Here is a 21,166-nt window from a genome sequence, read left to right on the forward strand (position 1 = left end):
ATGCCACCTATGTCAATGGCAGCAATAAAAGACATTTCAGGACAAAGATGATGATATTAAGTGGGACCCATTTGACGCTGTGTGACAATTTTTCCGCCTAAGACTAGCATAAAACCGCCAATACCCCAGAAAAAATAGCGCTCAGTTTTCCCTCCCATTATTTTACCTTCCCTCTTTTTTTTTTGGGATCAGTTGAGTTGTCAATATTCTATTTGTAGTGTGTAAAATGCTCTTACACACCGAGTGTGAATGTAGTGTTTTCGATTGAAATCAAAAGTCTCATTCATAGATATTCATTGCGATCTGTCTTCATCCTTTGTTTTGGGGGAAGATTACTAAAAGGACATATATTTTTTTTTTTTGTGGTTGTGTGTTTGAACAAATGGCTTTTATTAACAAAATTGTGATTTTTTTATAGAACTTTTACTATTTTGTGTTGGAATGAAACTTATTTATGAAAATTTAATCCACGTATTACATTTGGGGTATTTTTTTTGTAAAGACAAACCGCTACCATAAGTATTATTGGAGTACTAAAGACTAACCGCTATAGGTAGTGGTTTGTCTCATAAATCGCTGCCTTTAGTAGCAGAAGGTAGCGGTTTGTCTCATAAACTGCTACCTTAAGTAGCAGAAGGCAGCAGTTTTAGTACATAAACCGCTACTTGAGGTAGTGGTTTTACCATGAAAAATAAATAAATAAAAAAAAAAACTTATCCGAGCCTTTGTGGACAATAACTCCGTAAGTTTTATTCAGACATAAAAGTGTAAATAAGTTTTCAAACAACCATACTTTTGTAATTCTTTGTCCTCAACACCTCCTAATTTCCAGGAAATAGTCACTTCAACAGTCCTGATGGTTATACGGGTATCCAAACTACCATAAGGTTTTGCAATTCTTGTAATAGCAATATTGAGTCATCCCTTTTATTAGAACTTGCCTAGGCAAGGATATTGAGATTTGAGAGAGGCAAGGCGTCATAATCAACCTATCACAGACTCATAGTACCAAACAAGCACATTTTTGGACCAAAATTACTTATTTTTATTTTGTACCAATATTATCAACAGGCATCTGCACCTAAGTTAAAAACATGTATATAACCAATCGAAAATCATGGACACTAGAAATCTCAAAACCAGTGAAGCCACCACAAAATGTGAAATAAATTGCATATTCATATTGTTTAACGTCCAGACTAAAGGCGTGTATTTAATAAACTCCAGCACGCAGCACATTATATACCCCCACCTTCCTCAACTTCCGATTATGAAAAAAGCCCTATTTCCTCATCACGCTTATCCAACCGTCATTTAGAGAAATGGATTCTCCATTTCTTTTAAGATATGAAGAGGATCATCTCCCATTGCAGGGAAGTCAAAATTGCAACAATGGCAATCATTGTCATGGCATCGAGAAAGCTTGAAAAGACCTGCATCAAAGAGGACAGTAAGAAATTAGTCAGTTGTAAATCTCTTAAAAAAAAATTCAGACATCCAGAGTTTTGAATTTATGTAACTTGCATATTTACAAAATCAATTAGAGCATCATTCTTTTATAATTTTCCTACACTCAATTTAAAATCAATTAGAGCATCATTCTTTTATAATTTTCCTACACTCACAAAATCCAAGTTATAGATTTCTGATTGCATAGAGACATCAATTCCATTAGGACCATTGGTTGAATTCAAAATTAATATCAGAGTAAACGCGCTGAAAGCAAGGCAATTTCAAGCCTTGATCAGGAACAGAAATATAGATTGCCTATTTGAGTCTCATATACATAACAAGTAATGAAGAACAAAATGTAAGCCACCATGGACGCACAAGTATAGGCCATAAAGCCACATACCACATCTAAATAGATTTATATCTCTGTATTGTTAAAAAGATGAGTGAAAAGCAAATAGGAAAATGGCCTTCGGTTAGAGTTGTTTCCTTAACGGCATCATATTCATAGGGCTTTTCAGAAAAACCTTACTCTGCTCTCTTTAAAGGATCCATTTGAAAGACTACTCGAGCATCACAACCAAGAAGAGTAATTACATCAGACCTTTACACCGAATCTTTGATCCACTTGTGATATGCACCACTCCCATTTCCAATCACAATTCCATTTTATGAGCAGGACATACAGAGGCTGTTTAGATGAGTTAAGACATGCCAAGTGTAGAAACATGATCCCATTTGAATCCTTGTGATAATTAAAGTCACTACAGGTTTCTTAGATGAACATCATATGTAATAAATTGCAAAGATCCGGTTCTTCTACTTATTTCTCCTTCCGCATACTCACTGATCATTGCCTCAAACCCACTCAACGACTTTAAGAAATTGGTGTTCTTCGAGGTTGGTAGTCTGTAATCAAAGGTTAGCCTACCAATCCTACACCAACAAATTCTAAAAATGAATGGTGTGTATTAGAAAGATAAATGGTTGATAATTCTAGACAAACTTAAAAGCCTAACTTCACTTTACATGTTACCTCTTGTAGCTCAACATCACCATCAAGGATGTAGTGAAGAGCTAGAAATCAAGCATCTAAGAAAAGATATAGAGGTCAAAATTAGTATCAGATGGATCAAATAGAATTTCTTAAAAATCACAATGATGGTTACCGAGAAGACTTATCAAATCATTGACACGACTAGGTTTGCGGAAACTTGACACAAAGCCCATTATTGCTGTATATTGACTCAACCTAGATGTTAAGCCTCGTTAAAAAGTCACAAGACATCCATGATGTAACTTCTTAATTTTAATAATAAATCTTTAAAACAAGAACTTTGACCCATTAACACAAATATTATATCACAAAGGAGCTCAAACAATGCAATCCTAAAATCTATACAATAATGTTAGATCCATAATGCTTCCACCAAGAATCACCACTACAGCATCATACATCACAGGTTGAAACTAGGAACCAATCCCCACCCCCCAAAGACTTTGGCAGAATTGGAAAATGAAACCAGGGTATCATACAACCGCACAAGGAGTCAAAATAACTCAGCCACTGTCCTTCAGAAACAACACACATCCCACAAAGTTGGTATCACAATAACCTGATTCATGTTTCACCTCTTTTTGATATAAATACTCACAATCCCAGATCACATCAACACTTTTTCTCTCTCCAACCTCTACTTTCTCTTATTTCTTTCCTTCTATCATTCTATGATTTCTATCTGACTTCAATTTTTCTAATCCTACTATAATAACCATTTCTTGTCTTCTAGAAAACACCTACCACATCCTATACCATACCTATATCCTATCCTTATATTATGAAATAAAATGCAGAACAGAGGGAATATACAGCAGCTCTAGATAAGCAAATTGAACATCGCAGTCAGTACTCCATACTACAAGACGCTTATTCCAATAGGCTTGATAATATGTTTCTTGGATCTTGATCCTCTCCAATTTTTTTAAACAATCAGAACTTTATCCACCCACCCCAACCCCCCTTCCAAAAAAAAGGGAAAAAAACCTCACTCATATAGTAAATTCATCAAGCAGTTAACATTCATATTAATTCTCCTTAAACATCTAAATTCTACAAGCCTCCTTCCCCACCATGCTAAACTGTTAACAAAATAGGGGACTAGCCCCACTCAATCAACCTCTTTTACATATTTTGATCTCTACTTCTCATATTAGAGGAACTATTTTCCATGTGCATCATATTAGTTTCATTCAAATGATTGCATTTTTTTTCTTTCCTTTTCCTATCAGCTAAGTTATTGGCTTCTACCATGGTACCAACACCAGTCAAAGCTGAGTACAAAAACTCACTGCACACCACTCCAGGATCCAATTAGCATCACTTTATTATTGTTCATGGTGAGTGATCTAAGTGATAAACTGCCAAGGCATTGTAGATTTATATATACCTATTCTAATGAAGCCCCAAGATGCCAGTAAAAGACTACCACATTGTGTTACTCACCCAACTCGTAAAGGATATGAGGAGTTCTAAGAGGTTGAGATGTACACAGCCTAATCTAACTAGCTGTTCATTAGGAATGTTTCCAACAATAACATCCACATGCATAGCTATAAGTCAAGATTTGTAATTCAAGATTTCATACACGATGCACCAGTAATTCAAAAAGCCAAACTCCTAGTTGCACTCCTTATTTTCCAGCAATTTTTTCGAAGCTGATCTCATGATGCATGTTGTGATATATGGATATTGCAGTGCATGTGCCAAGAACAAGAATAGAATTTCAAAAAAAGAGTAATTTAAGCATCAATGCTTGCCCCAATGATGAAGCCCTACCAGAACTCAATAATCACCTCCTACTCATGTCTGCTGGATAACTTCCTAGAACTCGCAAAAGAGTAGCAAATTCCTGCCATGAGAGATGACGGTTACATACTGGAAATTAATATGTATATATATTAAAGTAATAATAATAATAATAAAAAATAATTATGGCCACGTTTAGGTGAAAGATAAAAGAGACATTACCCCAAGATGCCTAAGGGCATTTTGCGCATTGGGATCAGCCATAGACGCTTCAAAATCCAAGTAAAAAAGATAGTCAAAACACCTGGTAAAATTACAGTTAAAACAACAATTATATCACATCCATGTCCGAGTCATTCCACTTAAAACGCAGAAGAGAAAATGGAAAAAAAAAATTGCAAAATATACTTCGAAGAACCATTGTTGCTATTTCGCAGTGGCCGACTCTCAATCTGGCACAAGAAAGCCAAAAAAAAAAAAAGAAAATGTTACGGAGTATTAATTACCAAGCTAATATCATAAAAGTGATTAACCCTAGAGCATTCTGCGTACTGTCACACCGTGTTCAGAACCATACCGAAAGAAATTTTTTATTTTTTAAAAAAAAAGATAATCAATTATTTATCCTAGATAATTAAAAGAAACATTAATCTTTACAAAATAAAGATACCTTTGTCAGATTAATGTGCCTCAGTGCAAAAACAGCTAGAGCCTTAAAAAGTGCACCAGGACCCTCTGTGTGCGAGAAAACAATGCTTGTCTACAGTTGAAAATAATGCTTCCATTAGCTAATTACTCAGCAGATTCAACAGCAAAGAGCAGGAAGGTAATTATGAAAGTTTGATCAAAGTTGATCAATGTTAAAACTTAACTTTCAAACAAGGGCTTACCTTAAAGGGCCTATCACTTCCCGGAATTATGGGTTCCCTTGCTAACATTAGAAATCTAGTAACATTATCAGAATCATCCTACAAAAGGAACATTGGTCATCCAAGACATTCATAAGAATCCCACAAAGTTGGCTCAACTAGAAGTTGTTACAAACCTGTATATCTTCAGCAAGTACATTTAAGCCGTAGATCCTTGCAGCAGCAGCACTTGCAACTGCTCCTGCATCTTTAATTTTGTTGAATGCAACAAACTATAAGTAGAGATAAGCAAAAATTAAAGAGGTTACACCTTGTTATGTACTTCTTCCGTTCTTATTTAATCGCAACATTGTGGATTTCATGCTCGCCAATGCACATTTTATGACTTTAATATCTTAAATTGTATTTTAGTAAAAATTATAAAAAGTTAATATTTTGAAAGTATATTTCGAGACAAATCTAACAAAATCCCACAATAGTATTTTTTCCAACGTATAATCACAAGAGACAATCAAAAGGAATATGTCTGTGTATGTGAAAAGTGTAAAATTCTACAGGTTGCGATTAAAAAAGAACGAAGGAAGTATTTATTTGAAACTTAATGCTCAAAAAGTAAATTCTGATTCAATTAGCAGACTACTAAAGAAAAGCATAACAAAAAGAAGTTTCAACTTGCCAGGTAGACAATCCTTTAACTCATTAACACTTACCCCTAAATACAACATTAAAAAAGGTTGTAAATCCATTGAACTAAAATTGTGCTAATGAACCCAGAAGCCCATGACCATTGGATGAGTGTGTGAAGCCATAAGTGAAGTGAATTCTAGCCAAGATGTCATGTAACTCAAGTTATTAGAGAGGTCTTTGAGAGGGAGAGAGCATATTATTTCTCCTATAATTTATTAAATCCATTAAATTTAATAAGATGGTATCATCCCTTACCCTATGGAGTAGGTCATGTTGAATAAACCACGTATATATGCTGTTCATCTTCTTTACATTTATTTTAGGCAAAATTGGCCTAACACTCTGAACTATGGCTAGGGTGCACCCAACACCCTGTACTTTGCGTAGTAGCCAAAACACCACAAACTAATGACTTGGGTGCAAAGCGCACCTTTAGTGAGTTTTCTGGCCACTATTCTCGCCGGAGCTTGTGAATTAAAATTTTATTTTTTGATTTGCGCGCCGAAAAATGTCCTATTAAGGTTTCGGGGTCATTTTGGCCTTTAAAGGTCCAAATTGAGCTCAGAATAAGCAAGAAAATAGCGTAAATGACTCAATTCGGCTAAAAAAACAATGACACAAATCGAGATATTTTATAATACGCAAAACGAGTTATTTACGTTAGTTTTTTGCTTATTACGAGTTCAATTTGGACCCTTAAGGGCCAAAATGACCCTCGAAACCTTAGCGAGAAAATTTTCAGCACGCAAATCAAAAGATAAAATTTACTCTGCGTGGCTCCGGTGAGAATGGTGGCCGGAAAACTCACTAAAGGTGCGCTTTGCACCCAAGTCATTAGTTTGTGGTGTTGGGTGCACTTAAGAAATAGTTCATTGAGGCCAATTTTGCCTTTATTTTATCATGTTTCTGTTCTATATATATTGCTAGTTCTGCACAAATTAAACATATTATTTATCAATCAATCTGCCTTAATTTCATAACATATTCCAGAAGAGTGATCAAATGATTGATTTATTTCAATTTCATTGTGAAGTCTTATTTTCTCACAATTACTTAAAGCTCGAAACTACCACTACTTCAATCTTGTTTTCCCTAATCCATAGAATTAAATTGAAGATTTAATATACAAGGGTTGACTAAGGGGAAAAATTAGACGTAATTCAAATAGTGTGTTTAGAACTTGATACTGCTTTAAAAAACTTACTACAAGTGTGATATTTATGCAATCCTTGATTTTACCATGTTTTTTTATTAGGGGAGAAAACAATGGAAATATAAATTTGTTGAATGGCGTGGAAATCGTATAGTTATTTGGAGCATTTCAATTCACATAGTATACCTTGCAAAAACCAATGGAACAACTATGGAAAACTAAGGGAATCTAAAATACTGATGTTTGCTTACATCTTCAATTTCCACAATAACAATCCAAAACTTCACATTTTCATTATATATTTAAACAAGTAAAAATTAATCCCTTTGTCCAAGTTTGCTTACATCATAGCCATTTGCACATATATATCATGTGACTCCATATTGTAGAGAGAGAAAAAAAATAAAATTAAATTAAAAAATAAATTAAAAAATAAAAATAAAAACAGCTATAAGTAAGATATACCAAAGTGTATACATTAATGATGGTCAATTAAATATTTTATCCTTATGTACTCTTTAAAGGGTCATCTAGGGAAAGAAAGAATTTCACCTTTGCTGCACCAGCAGTATCATCCACAGCTTCTCTGGTCACTCCAAACTTAGCTAATGTGTGCTCACACTGAGCAAGAGCCTACATAAATTTCTTTTAAAATTCAGCCACATATCATAAACTAAGATACCTCACATTTGTATTGGGAAATACCTGGGGATGGCTTAACACCCTTTTCAATTCGTCAATCTTGACACCAGGGTTCGCCAACAAGCAATGCCGAATTGGAAGCTTCACCTCTCCCACTATATGCAACCTGTGCCTCAACAAAAGATCATAATTTCTGTGGATGCTACCCCCAAGAGAATTCTCAATAGGTAAAACTGCTCGATCAACAAGCCAGCGCTCAAGAGCCTACAGCAAAGGATGCAAGTCATTAAAAAAAGACAGTTTGTCGAACCCATAAACACTATAAAGTTATGCCATAAATCCAATTAGTAACAGCACAGCACAAGTTGAACTCGTTGAAGTGTAAGGGAACAGTAATAACAAACAAATCATGATTTTCTATTCTTTCATGAAAAACCATAAAATTTAACCTTGACAAAAAAATTTTAAAAAAAAAAAAATATTGCCAACTATTGAATCCCAATTTAGAAACAGAGGATAGAACATGGCACTCTTGAAAATCAGTCTATCTACTCAACCCCTAACCTTTCTAATTTCAAGGCATATCATACTTGAAGCAGCAAGAAGGACATCAAAGAGAAAAGTAAAACATGAAAGCACTAAACTAGGACAAATCTAGGTGTTCTATACTTTATTACTGTATGACCCTAGCTAAGACTAAACCCACTTTACTCATCTCACCAACAATAGTCCCTATTGATAGATTCCAATGGTGACTTAATATATTCAAACAGCATTGGCATCCTACTTGGAGGTTCTTTGTGATGTACAAGAGTATTTCCCATGCATATAATGAGCACTTCAACATAAAGCGAAGGATTTATGGAGACACAGATGCATATATTCAAAGTACATACAACTAAGAATTCCCTCTTTATATTTAAATAAAACAGCATGAATGTACTTTGTAGTAACATAACCCTGGTTCATTTTCAATAACAAAGCAATATAGCATGTAATTATTTCAGAATCAATGAGCCAAAAGACTCACTTCAAAAGCTGTGTCAAATTGATCACAAGGAACTGCTTCACAATTTGGATAAGCAGTCTCCGCAGCCAGCTCACTATATGCACCATTAACCCCCTACAGTTGCAGAAGCCCACCAAATCAGTACAAATGTAATTTCTTGCTATGACATATTATGTACAGAGACAAAAGTGATAAACAAGAAATTATCCAAAAACTCGTATAAAGGCTATGCATTGATAAAAGTGGATTTTTTTTTTTGAAGCAACAAGTAGAAGGTTATAAATATTTAAAAAATTACATCATTACATCATCAGGAAAAAAAAAAAACCTAATTATTAAGGGTTCGTTTGGCATCGTCGTGGTTTTCTGTTTTTTGGTTTTTTGGTTTTCAAACTCATATGATATATGTCATATAATAAAACAAAAATTAGACAAACCCATTAAAATCATGATAATATTGAAAACTGACAATAGAAAAGTAGAAACACCTTTTTCTTGTTTCCTGTTTTGGTTTTTTGTTTTCAAAAAAACAGAAAACTGAAAACAAAAAACAATGCCAAACAAGCCTTAAAGTTTTCCTTTGTGCACCTGGTTATTTCATCATTACACAATTCAAAGAGGTAACACTCAAGCAGTGTGTCTACTTAAATGTCATCTTCAACCAGTCCTCCAATATCCAGCTTCATGGCATTCAAATATAGTGATAAACCAGTATAGACGTTTAACGCATGGCTAAATACAAAATCCCCACTGATGCAAGAGCATTCAACTTACCCATTATTACATGTTGTATTAGAATTAAGAGCTTTGGGCATGGCTTTTCTTGCATAGTAATGTTGATTTTGAAGAAATGGATTAAAATGACTACATGAGTAATCCAATCTACGTAGGAGCTGTTTGTTCAGGTGGTATATCAATTTAAATTAGTTTCCTAGTTGATAAAATGTGATCATTTATTAATGAATAGTGGGTATTGATTTTGATACCCCGAGTAAATAAAGGTATTGAGGAGCTCTGTAATCTATGTTACATGGACTCGGGTACCCATGTCCGACATGGATACGTGTCCAAGTGTCCGACCCGGCTATTTTTTGAAAAAATTCAATGATTTTTAACTAAAATGAATTGTCCAAGTGTCCCACCCATGTGTGAGTGTTGAGGGTCCGACACGGGTACGTGAGGTGAAATGAAGAGTCCGAGTAACATAGCCTGTAATCAATTGGCCATGAAGTCCATTATATTGATGCATGGAGCTGAATAGCTCAAGTCTAACTATGTGTCCTAAAAAGTTAAATTATTCCAGAAACCTGATTAACAGCGGTAATCTTAGATATGTGACAAATGAGTTGACACCAAAGATACAACCTCAAAACCGTTCCAAAAGCTTGGCGCAAAGAAGCTTTCTAATAAAAAATATATACTTGTATATAAAATGCTTTTGGAGGAGTGTTTTGGCAGCCAATTTCCTATAAAATTTAGAAGTAGATATTTTCACAACTCACTTCAAGTAAGAAAGTGGTACTTTTAGCACATGTCTTGTCCTAAAACCAAAATACCAAATCAACATCTTTAAGTACACTTCCACTATGGAAATCCAATCAGGGCATTCACGATTAAGCCTTAAGAAGTGCAGAAAAGGATATGAAAAGACAAGCAATTTATAAGCATCCCAAGGAAAATCCACAAAAACATCCTATGCAACTAATTATATGATTTAAAAATCAATCCTTTAAACTTTAACCACCATCCAAGACCCAGCATTCACCTTAAAACCCACAACAAACTAATTTTTTTTGCAAATAAGCTATAATAGACTTCCAAATTACACTTTTAAAAGCACAAGAAAGCTTTTGGGTCCATCAGCCTAACCACATAGCATCACATTTTGATGCTCCCAATCCGTATCTTACTATCGATGACAAACTTCTTCCTACATTACCCAATGAAAACTCTTTGGGTCCATTTTCCACACCACCAAATCTCTCTCTAATTTCTCCATATTCCCCAACTTCATGCCACACTAACGGGAATAGATAAAATTAATAAAAACATGAAAAACAAGCAAGCCTTTAACAAGGGCAGCTTCTTCCTTCTTTAAGAAGTCTTTAGTTTCCAGCCTATAAAACTCTAATCAGTAAAGTGCCAGTATATACAAAGATACCAACATTCTCCCACATAAATTCATCATCAAAGTTCTCCAAAATACAATAAAATCATCACCAACTTCTCAAAAACACAATCGAATCATAACCAACCTCTCAAAAACATCAAATCATCACCAATATCCCAGGAAAAAAAAAACGCAATCAATGACTCTTCTTTTTGAAGAGAGAAAAGAAAAAATCAACCCCATGTATATTCACCATTTGATAATGTAATATATAAATAAAAAAATATGAAAGAAAATAATTTTTTATCTAAATCATTGATCAAAAGGAATTGTATTGTCACTACTCACTACTCTCACTAGTAGCTAAGTATGTTCTTTTACAATCCGTGATCATTACCATTCTCTTCTAGTAACAATGCTCTATGTGTTTAAGCCTCTAAATACATCTTCCACCAAGTAACACTTACGAATCAGGGCACAATTTCATTGTTAATTCATTAAAGCCTCTTACTACATATTCGACCAAGTAACACTTACGAATCAGGGCACAATTTCATTGTTATTACATTGTTAATTCATTAAAGCCTCTTACTACATATTTGACCAAATAACACATATGAACCAAGGCACGATTTCATTGTCATTACATTGTCAATATATTAAAGCCTCTAACTACATCTTCGACCAAGTTACACTTAGGAACGATTTCATTGTCATTATATTGTTAATTCACTTGTTCCAAAACATACCAAAATAAAAAAATTTAAATGTTATAAACAAAAAAAAAAATTAAAAATAAAAACACAGAATACCTGGTAGGCAACACGAAGACGGGACCCATCAGATTTTGAAGCAACACTGGACGTCAATGGCTCTGCAATACCAACATAAATATGTAAAAATAACTATAAATTAACCAGCAAAATCAAATACAGCAAAATTAAGAACAACCCCAAAAAAAAAAAAAGAAAAACCCAGAAAAATTGAAGAAGAAGACATACTAGGAAGGGGACTAGTGGAGTCGTTGGCGGAGGAGGGAGAACCTTCAGGAAACTTCTGGGACAAAATAGCCTGAGAAATGTAATTAGATGAAGGAGGAGGAAGAGATGAAGCAATGAGATCACGGCGTCTCGGAAAATTGAGGGTTACGGCGGAGTGGCGGTGGTTGGGTAGCGTAATTTGAAGGCGGAATTGCGATGAACTGGAACACACGGCGTCTAACATTTTTGAAATGGAACTTTCGACAATGGCGAATGAGGGACGGAATGAAGGGAATAAAAGTTCACTGTGCCAGTGTACAAGTGTAGCTACGGAGTATTACCAAGGGTCCGAGAGACCGAGACTCGGAGGCGTTGTGTTATAAACAAAAATCGCTTATCGAATAGCATTTGTAATTAAATCAACAAAAAATATCAGTCAGCATAACATTTTTTTAAAATAAATCTACATTTTTTTAAAATAAATCTACACTTTATTGAAGGCAAAATAAATCTACACTTATGAAAGCCACATTTAACAAAAAGTTATTAATTTATGGATTTTTTCACATTTACTACCAGCGAAAGCACCACGTATCAGATTTACTACCTGTTTAAAAAAATATTTTATATTACTACCACCCAAATTCCCTAACTATATATATTTTTACCACTTAACGAAATCCGTTAAGGTTCCGTTAAGTGGGCCCCATATTTCATTAAATAATAATTTAAATAATATAAAAAAAAACTTTAAAAAAAAATATTCTCAAACACCTCCCCTCCCCTTCCCGGCGTCAGCCACCCTCCCCCCTGCTGGCGGCCATCTGTTTCCCCGAAACCGGCGAACCCCACCTCCTCCATTTTCCCCTCCTGCCAACCACCCCTAACCTCATGGTCAGTGCACACCCGCATGTTGCTAAACCGTCACCTCCGCCGCGAAATTCCACCACGTTCTTCATCGGCGGCCAACGAACCCCTTTCCCCTTCTTGTTCCCAACCACCAGCCCCAAACCACCAGCCAATTGAACCCTAAAATTCGAGATCGAAATTGAAATCGAAATCATAAACCACCAGCCCCAAACCACCAAAATCGAAACCCTTGTTTAGGGTGGTTTGGGGATGGTGGTTTAGAATTAGGGATGGCCGAAAGGGTAAGGGAAGGGGAGGGGGTCGATTTCGGTGTGGGGAATAGGGAGGGGGGCAATTTTCGGTGGGGGAAAGGGAGAGGGAGTGGTTTCCGGTACGGGGTGGGGGTCGGGGCAGCAACAACGGGAAAGGAGAGGGGTGGTTGTCTGCGTAGGTGGGGGAAAGGGAGGGAGTGGGGTCGCGCCGGCAGGGGGGTGTGGTGGGGTCGCGCCGGCGCCGGCAGGGGGGAGGGGGTGGCAGTTGAGGGGACGGGTGGGCTGCAAGGTGGTTGAATGGTGGCTACACCCAACCAGCCGTTCTTGTGGGCCCCTCAAACAGAAACATTAACGGGGTTAGTCAGTGGTAGCAATATATACAGTTAGGGAATTTGGGTGGTAGTAATATAAAATATTTTTTAAAACAGGTAGTAAATTTGATACGTGGTGTTTTCGCTGGTAGTAAATGTGAAAAAATCCTTAATTTATTTATGAAAATGCCACTAGTTAATTGTTTTTTTTTCCTTATAACCATGAGTCCACAATCGTTACATACTTGTATTGAAAAAATGTATACTTTGCACAAGTTTATCATCTTGATAACCACTACTGCTAACTCACACCGTGAATAAATCACCTATGGAAAAACATGCTAATACCAATATACCATTAGCAGTTTGATGATGTTAGCGATTTTACCCAAATTTACTGTAATATACTACAATTATACCTTATGAACCAACTTTTTTAAAGTACAAATTAAAAAATCAAGTGTTAAAAGTAAGGGCTATATTTGGGTATTTGCACTGTAAACACATATGTTTTGTTTATTAAAATATATATGGTGTAATGCTTGTGAAATTTCCTTTAAAAAAAAAAAGTCGTGTAATAAGTATATTAAGTTTAGATAAGTTCTATTCGCCTAATTTTCATTTATTTGAGGTATAACTAGTGTGCGGTCCGAGCGTTGCACCGAGTTACCACTTTCATTAAATTGTTTCTTTATGAAATATATTATCATCTTTTTTTTTTGAAAGAATATTATCATCTTTTTGATATAATGAAATATATTATCATTGATTAGTTATGTTATGCATAAATGTTAAAAATTATATTACTAATTGATAAAGAGTATAGAAAGATATTTTTAACACTCTATTATTTGTGAAATGTTGATTTTATTTCTCTTATTTTTTTTTTCAAACTGCTTATCTTGTATTTCCTTTTTAATTGATGCATGTCATTTATAGTTATATTTATATGTATAGATAACATCAATTGTTATTGGCTAAGATGGTAAGGAAGTAGATCTTGTTTCTTTGAGATCAGTAAATGAATATGTAAAAAGTTAAAACGTTTCACTTATTTAAATACGAAGTTAGTATCAAATAACACAACATGGCATATTGGCGTAAGAATTTTATTATTTAGGAAAATTTGAAACCTCAACGACAACTGACTGACACCCAAACAGATGGAAAGAAGACTCATACAGTCCTAATTTAGTAATTTACATGCTACAAACCAACCGTGCAGATTACCTTTATAAGTAAGACTCATAATCATTTTTGTGTGTCTGCCTAACTACTCCAACTCACCAACCCACCTCCATCCACCCCTGAACATTCAATGGCTGATCCGTCGTCCCAACTTCCTCTGCTTCGTGTTGCATATCAGGTCTTTCTTTCTTATACACTCCCTTTATTTTTTTTTATTGCTCATTTACAATTATATGTAACCAGCCTGCTTTTCAGTTATCACTTTCATTACTTACTTTTCAATACTACAATTTCAATTTATGTCTTCCCGGCTTGTGGCAATCATGCTCCCGCGTGTAGGATCTAATTTGCGCTTTACCCTCTCCCTTTCGGAGAATAAATAAGATACCATTATGTGGTTTCAAAATTTTCAGATTTTTTTAAAAAAATATATAGCTTCCGTTTCAAATTATTTGCAACGATTAGACATTTTTTACTCATATTTATTTTATGTCAGATCGTTGCAAATTATTTCACTGAGAAATAAGACTAATTTGTGGCTCTTCCTGAGCAGAATAAATATAAATATATAATTGTGCTACCAAAATTGTGGAGTTTGACTAAAATGTTGTCAAAATTTACATTAAAGTTATGACAATCCTATTAAAAAAATTAAAAATTGAAGAGGTTTTCAACCAAATGTTGCTAAGTTTGTAGTAAAATTTGACAAGAATGTTGTTTAAATATATGATGGAGTTGCTTGATCAAGAAATTAAGGTTAGACATGTGTTTAGAATATAAAGTCTATGATTAATTTTTGAATTGAACTTGCATTTACGGGGAGTTCCTGGTGCATACAGTCAGCTTGCTGCTGAGAGGGCGTATCCAAATTGTGAAGCTGTACCTTGTGAGCAATTCGAGACTGTTTTTGAAGTACATTCTCAAAACTATTGGTTTAATGAATGAATGAATGATGATTGTATATATTATCTTTTCAAAATGATTTTGGCATTTTAGAAAGGCTAGAGAGGCAATTTGTTAAATACAATTTACGATTGCATACATGTTCAGAGCTTATTAGAGCTTTAAGCTTGACTGCTTGAGTTATAGGTTAAATTCCCGGTTCCCCTATTGAAGCCAGAAGTAAAAATAATTAATAATGCCTTCGTTTATCATTCAGAAAACGAGGGTTTTAGACTATTAGTTAGCGGCTTTAAAGAAATTGAAGATAGGTGAATAAGATGATTTCATTGTCAGATCATTTTCGTGGAGCCATAGACTTTCTGTTCTTTGGCTTACGATTCTATTTGACTAATTTACATCTAAACTGACCAAGTTATCATCTATTGTGAAGCAGCAGATGGTTGTTGTGTATTGGGTTAAGGGTTAATAAGAAAGTCTGTTAATTTTGGGGTTGTCGTTGGGTACATTTGACCCATGTTGGGAGTCTCTTTAGAAGGTCGGCCAAGTGTTATATTGATGTTAGAGATGAAAGAGTGTGTACCTATTAATCTATTATACTTCAGTAATGTAGGTTCAATCTTGTGATGTTTCTAGGCACTTAGTAGTTTAGCTTATTATCAGTCATATACGTTCAGTTAACTTGCATTGATTGAAATTCTGTCATGCATAATCAAAATATATTTCTAAAAATGATGTAACAAAGTTAGAGTGGTGTACTAATCTAATAAATGACTTTGTATCTATGATATTTAGAATCTACCTCCTGTTCATTTGGCAAAGTTTGACTGGGGGCTTGAAGACAGTGATTATAGAAACTAGGCAGTTGGCACCAAGGAGAAATTGAAAAGATTTATTTTCTCAAAACTTTTGGTTTATGTAACTATGGAAGTTTTGTCTATTGATTAATGAACTAGCTTGCATTTTCTTTAAGAAAGAAAAAAGTTATTGAGAAATTACCACTCACATCACTATTTTGGTCTTTCCTTTGTATGGAATTATGGAGTATGTACTAGCCGCTTTTAGGATTTCAGAGCTTAATTCGGTTCCAGTCTGCTATCTGCTTAGCTGTTAAAGCACCATAAGAACTAAATAAATAATGGATTACAACTTGAATTATCCAGCATTCCAAGTCAAATGCAGTTTTACTATTGACGGCATTGATTGATAGGAACCAAACTTCCTCTTGTTGCTGTCTGCATGCTTTTGATCGCAATAAACTTGAAAGAAAACCTCTGCTTATCTATCACTTATTTGCAACTTTACATCTTACTAGATTGGGTGGTGTCACAAATTGCTTTTGTCCTGCATAAACAAGAATTAGTCAAAACAAATTAATTTGTACACGGTCAAAAAAAAGGGGGTTGCAAACTAATTTCTCTATATATTCCTTGTTTTAAGACATAGAGTTTATTGTGTAAAACCATAAGCCCATAACATATGTATTTGACTGAGGTCTACATTAATTGCTACAGGCTGTTGAGAAAGGGCTTGTTGATCGAGCTGTTTTACCTATTGAGAATTCTCTAGGGGGTAGCATCCATAGAAATTATGATCTTATGTTGCGGCATAGGCTTCATATAGTTGGTGAAATAAAAGTTGTTATTCAGCATTGCTTATTAGCCAATCATGGTGTAAAACTTGAAGACCTGAAACGAGTGTTAAGCCATCCACAGGTATTTAGATCTTATACTAATCCATGTCTTTCTTAAATATGATATTTGCATCAATTTAATTCTTTTTTTTTTTGGTAGGCTCTTGCTCAATGTGAGAATAAATTGACCAATTTTGGATTAATTAGAGAAGTTGCTGATGACACTGCTGGTTCAGCACAAGTGAGTTTTTGCTTTAGCTCGTTTAAGATTTTTTGTCCTTTTTCCTTACTCCCTTTAATTCGCAATAATATCAAATATACTATTTTGTGATGATTGAGGTAAGTGTGAGACTAGTTTGATTAATGAGAAAAGTGTGAGAGCAACCCAACTGATAGAATTGGTCTGGTAGTTTTTTAAAACCTTTTTTCTTTATTAAGGGTTGAACAAGGTTGTTGTTTAATGGATGGAATATTGATTTTTTAGTTTTTCTACTTGGTGACTGATGGAAGGTCACCTTAGCTAGGTGCAACTGATGGAAAGTACCTTTTTTATCGCCCAAAGTATGTGAAATTTTCAGTCCAACGATTTAATAACCTTCTAACAGCTGCAAAGCAAATGTTTTAGTGCCATCAAAGTTGACAACTCCAGTCAATTAATCGTTATGTGGCAAAGGTGCCTCAGCTAGGTAAGCAATCTAACTGAAGTGTGCATCCTAATGGCTTATACTATGACCCTGATTGTGACTTTTACTAAACATTTACACCATTCAAAATGTGACTCTGATGCGGTATATTTTGTTTTATTTGTAGTATATTGCAGACCAGCAGCTCAAAGATGCAGGTGCAGTTGCTAGTGCCACAGCTGCAAAAATTTACGGACTAAATGTACTAGCTGAAAACATTCAGGTGAATATATTAAAGCTTTGAATTGGGATGAGCCTCAATGAAAAGTACCCTAAGTAACTCTACACCTATTTGTCACTTGATTTCTTCTACAGGATTATTCTAATAACATCACTCGATTCTTGATGCTAGCAAGGGAGCCAATAACTCCATCAGATGTTCGACCATTTAAGGTATCAGTGATGATAAAAAATAACTATGTACCATAATTCAGGCATGATTTTGTTTATATATGTATGAGATTTGATGAATATGCCTGTCAGACAAGTATTGTTCACTGGATGAGGGTCCTGGGGCACTATTTCAAGCACTTGCTGCATTTTCTTTGAGGCAAATCAACCTCACAAAGGTGTGTTTTCCCATTTACCAATGTATCTCAACTACTGACTACCGTTAATTAAGCTATAGTTATGTTTTAACACGGTAATTTGCATTGATCTTTCAATCAGATTGAAAGTCGTCCAAATCGAGCTAGCAAAAATGGATCACTAAAGTATATACAGTAACATTGCCTTTTACTAAGCACATGTTTCACATACTGCGGTACCTTCAAAGTCATCAAGCTGAAGATCGTTGTTTTTGCCCCTCACCCCTTTTTTTTCTCCTTCTATACTTTTTCAGGTGCTTCAACTATCTTTTCTATTTGGATTTTGAAGCATCAATGGAAGATAAAGCTGCGCAGAATGCTGTCAGAAATATTGAGGTAGTTCTTTTGGGGAATATGGGAGAAAGATCTCTGTTTACTAATTTCGTGTGTGTGCGCATGTGTATTTCATTTAAATGGCTGTTGCTCTTTTTTGACAGGAGTTTGCTTCATCGCTGAGAATATTGGGCAGTTATCCATCAGATATTGGCATGTCATAATTATATTGACAATAGGTAATTCTTCTATTATAATGCTTTTACATTTCTCAAGATTGAGATAATGAAATTTAAAGTGATTTTATTGATTCATACTAGCATATATTGAGATTCTTACCTTACCTCTCATATCAACCTTCTCTACCAAGCTCAAAGTCAAAAGATCCAAATAGAAAGATGGACTTTACCAAGGCTAGACCTATGTAAAGTGCAAATAGAAGGCTTTAAGGTTGGCCGTCAAATGTTTTTTGTCTAGAAATGAGTGCATGAATAAGACGCCTTATGGTGAAACTTCATGTGTTGGGGTTTTTAAGATTATTAACTTTATATAGCATTCTCGCTACCATGAATTTGGTACTGCATCCTCTTTTCTGCTTTGAGATGTTTGAATGTGTACATTGGCATTTAAGACTTCATAAGCTTGAGTCTTAGCATGGTGAAGTGATTGCTCTTTGGAGGGTTAGACTGGATTTCGGTTCATATTTATCGAAAAGCTCATAATTATGGAGAACAATGAATGCCTAGACTCTAGAATATGCATAAATTTGGAGAAATTAGGTTCTAGAGGGGGATATGTGTATTAAGGGATTGGTGTAGCTAAGAGTATTGGTTAATGAAAATGATCATCTTTAGCAAAAAGTTATAATTATTGATTCTCGCGCGCGCGCGCGGGGGGGGGGGGGGGGGGGTGGTGGTGGTGGTGGTGGGTGGGTGGGGAGGGGGATATAAACATGAAGTAGGGCCTTGAGGGTGGGAATTGAAATAGATACTGATATTTGTTCCTGTCTGATTTTAGAGTTGGTACTTTGAAGTGAAGGCAAAGACATGTAAAAAAAGAGATTGAGGACATGACTTATATCAGTGAGCAAGACATGAGGACACATCCTTTTATGTAAAGCTTTACAGGGATGAAACTGATATTTTATGCTGGATCGGTTGGAGCATTACCATATTTCTTCATTGGATTGAATTTAGTATGAGACACATTTCGAGGAGAATCGAAGGATGCCTTATTCTGGAATTTGATGCATTTGCTGTTTTTTTGTTACTTGTGAATAGTTTAATTGGTTAAAGATGATTTGCTTCTGGCATAATTTTTGTCTTTAAAATGTTCTACAAGCTGCAAGTTATCCGAAGTCTTTTTTTAACATTTTATGAAATTAATTTTGAATGGTGGATGATCATGCCCATTGAATGTTTTGATAGGGAGTCCATATAGTCGATATTTCAGCCCATCTATTACAGAGAAGATAAGTTTTGGGTTTGTTATCCTCACTGAACCCTGGGGAAAATGTGCTGAAATGTACACAATGCTCTACTGATGAATATTGATGATGTTCCTAAACCAATCCACTGCACGCCTAATTGGTGAATTATATTGTGGCGGTTGCATTTGTATAAGGATTAAGGGCCTGTTCTGATTAACTGAACTGAGCTGAACTGAACTTACTAGAGCTGAACTGAAGTGAACTGAATTTTTTATGAGAGAAGGAAATTAAGATAAGAATTGAACTGAACTGAACTTATTGGAGCTGAACTGAAAATATGCTGAATAGAACAGGCCCTAAGTTATGACCATGGTCCATGGGCATGCACTTGGGACTGTGTGGACCTACATGTGAAGCTGTGGTCAATTATGATGAACATACTTTGTGTCTTGTTCATAATCAAGTCAATTAGTACTTTACTTTGACTAGGGGTTAATACACATCTTGACCTTTTTAAGACTCTTCTACGCACTGGTTGCTAGCTTGCAAGTGGTTATAAAGATGAATGGAATAGAAGTACAATGTAGTTAATTATGTTATTGGTTAATTAGTATACTCCAATTGCTAGATTAACATGCACTACCTTCAGTGGCTACTATATATTGTGTGCTGTTTACGCTAGGATTGCTAAGTTTGACATCGGTTTAGGAACTCCTCCGACCTCACACAAACCCTGTCCTTCCTCGTTTGTTTTCGAAAGTGTTTTAGTACTGTAAACTTGGCTTCCCATTAATAAAAGCTAGTTTATATTTTTAGTCTTTTGAAATCTGTATAGAAGTTCCTGCACCTATTTTTATGCCTGGCAAGATAATCTTTTTGCTTATTGTGTTGTAGCATCATCGTGATCCTTGATATTGCAGCAATATCGGATTGGATTTTTCTTAGCTGATCATGTATGTTTATACCTTGAGCAATTACTAAACACCCATGTCGGCATACAACTTTCACCATATTTTAATAAGGGTTACACTTATTAAATGTGTTTGTGTTTTAATAAGATTTACAATTTGTTTTTTTTTTTTTTTTTGCAAAAAACTATATTTTAATATTATATTAATATCTTCTCATGGTCCTTACCAAAACCAACTACTACATTTTTAACGGCTATTTCACCAAATGTCATTGAGTACTTAAAAAATTCACCAAATGCCATCAAGGTTTTCAAAATTACTAAATGCCATCGAGCTTTTAAAAAATTCACCAAATGCCATTAATGACTAATGACCGTTAACTCCATTAGTCATTAAGATTAAATCTTGACACGTGTCATAAT

The 21,166-nt window shown here is 34.9% G+C and overlaps 2 protein-coding genes across 3 annotated transcripts; one reads left to right on the forward strand and one right to left on the reverse strand.

Annotated features, from left to right (window-relative positions):
• Positions 1-1,067: 1,067 nt before the first annotated feature.
• LOC145589482 (arogenate dehydratase 2-like) lies at positions 1,068-12,021 on the reverse strand. 2 transcript variants are annotated; one of them, XM_081646070.1, is made up of 12 exons: positions 11,730-12,021; positions 11,541-11,602; positions 8,640-8,732; positions 7,673-7,873; positions 7,520-7,600; positions 5,304-5,399; positions 5,149-5,226; positions 4,929-5,018; positions 4,667-4,710; positions 4,481-4,562; positions 4,289-4,361; positions 1,068-1,433 (listed from the first exon to the last, which is right to left on the reverse strand). In XM_081646070.1, the coding sequence occupies exons 1-11, from the start codon at positions 11,950-11,952 to the stop codon at positions 4,302-4,304; spliced, it is 1,110 nt and encodes a 369-aa protein (XP_081502196.1). In that variant the 5' UTR covers positions 11,953-12,021; the 3' UTR covers positions 1,068-1,433; positions 4,289-4,301. The 2 variants fall into 2 exon arrangements, with proteins under 2 accessions (XP_081502196.1, XP_081502195.1); XM_081646069.1 differs by lacking the exon at positions 1,068-1,433 and having other exon boundaries at positions 4,115-4,361; positions 11,730-12,020.
• Positions 12,022-14,392: 2,371 nt separating this feature from the next.
• On the forward strand, positions 14,393-19,796 carry LOC145589484 (arogenate dehydratase 2-like). The gene is made up of 11 exons (XM_081646071.1): positions 14,393-14,505; positions 15,147-15,240; positions 16,743-16,943; positions 17,022-17,102; positions 17,672-17,767; positions 17,860-17,956; positions 18,043-18,113; positions 18,214-18,257; positions 18,386-18,467; positions 18,569-18,643; positions 19,422-19,796. Exons 1-10 carry the CDS (start codon positions 14,459-14,461, stop codon positions 18,626-18,628), a joined length of 873 nt encoding a protein of 290 aa, XP_081502197.1. The 5' UTR covers positions 14,393-14,458; the 3' UTR covers positions 18,629-18,643; positions 19,422-19,796.
• Positions 19,797-21,166: the final 1,370 nt, after the last annotated feature.

This window comes from Chenopodium album, chromosome 17, assembly GCF_948465745.1.
Source record: "Chenopodium album chromosome 17, dcCheAlbu1.1, whole genome shotgun sequence".
Lineage (NCBI taxonomy): Eukaryota > Viridiplantae > Streptophyta > Magnoliopsida > Caryophyllales > Amaranthaceae > Chenopodium > Chenopodium album.

Excerpts from the sequence above, each read along its gene's own strand:
- LOC145589484 (XM_081646071.1), top strand. The coding sequence starts at position 14,459 with ATGGCTGATCCGTCGTCCCAACTTCCTCTGCTTCGTGTTGCATATCA. Across the intron at positions 17,768-17,859 it reads TACTAGCTGAAAACATTCAG|GATTATTCTAATAACATCAC; the intron begins GTGAATATATTA and ends TTTCTTCTACAG. Across the intron at positions 18,258-18,385 it reads AGCAAAAATGGATCACTAAA|GTGCTTCAACTATCTTTTCT; the intron begins GTATATACAGTA and ends ATACTTTTTCAG.
- LOC145589482 (XM_081646070.1), bottom strand. The coding sequence starts at position 11,952 with ATGTTAGACGCCGTGTGTTCCAGTTCATCGCAATTCCGCCTTCAAATT. Across the intron at positions 7,601-7,672 it reads GGGTGTTAAGCCATCCCCAG|GCTCTTGCTCAGTGTGAGCA; the intron begins GTATTTCCCAAT and ends AAATTTATGTAG. Across the intron at positions 5,400-7,519 it reads ATACTGCTGGTGCAGCAAAG|TTTGTTGCATTCAACAAAAT; the intron begins GTGAAATTCTTT and ends CTCTACTTATAG.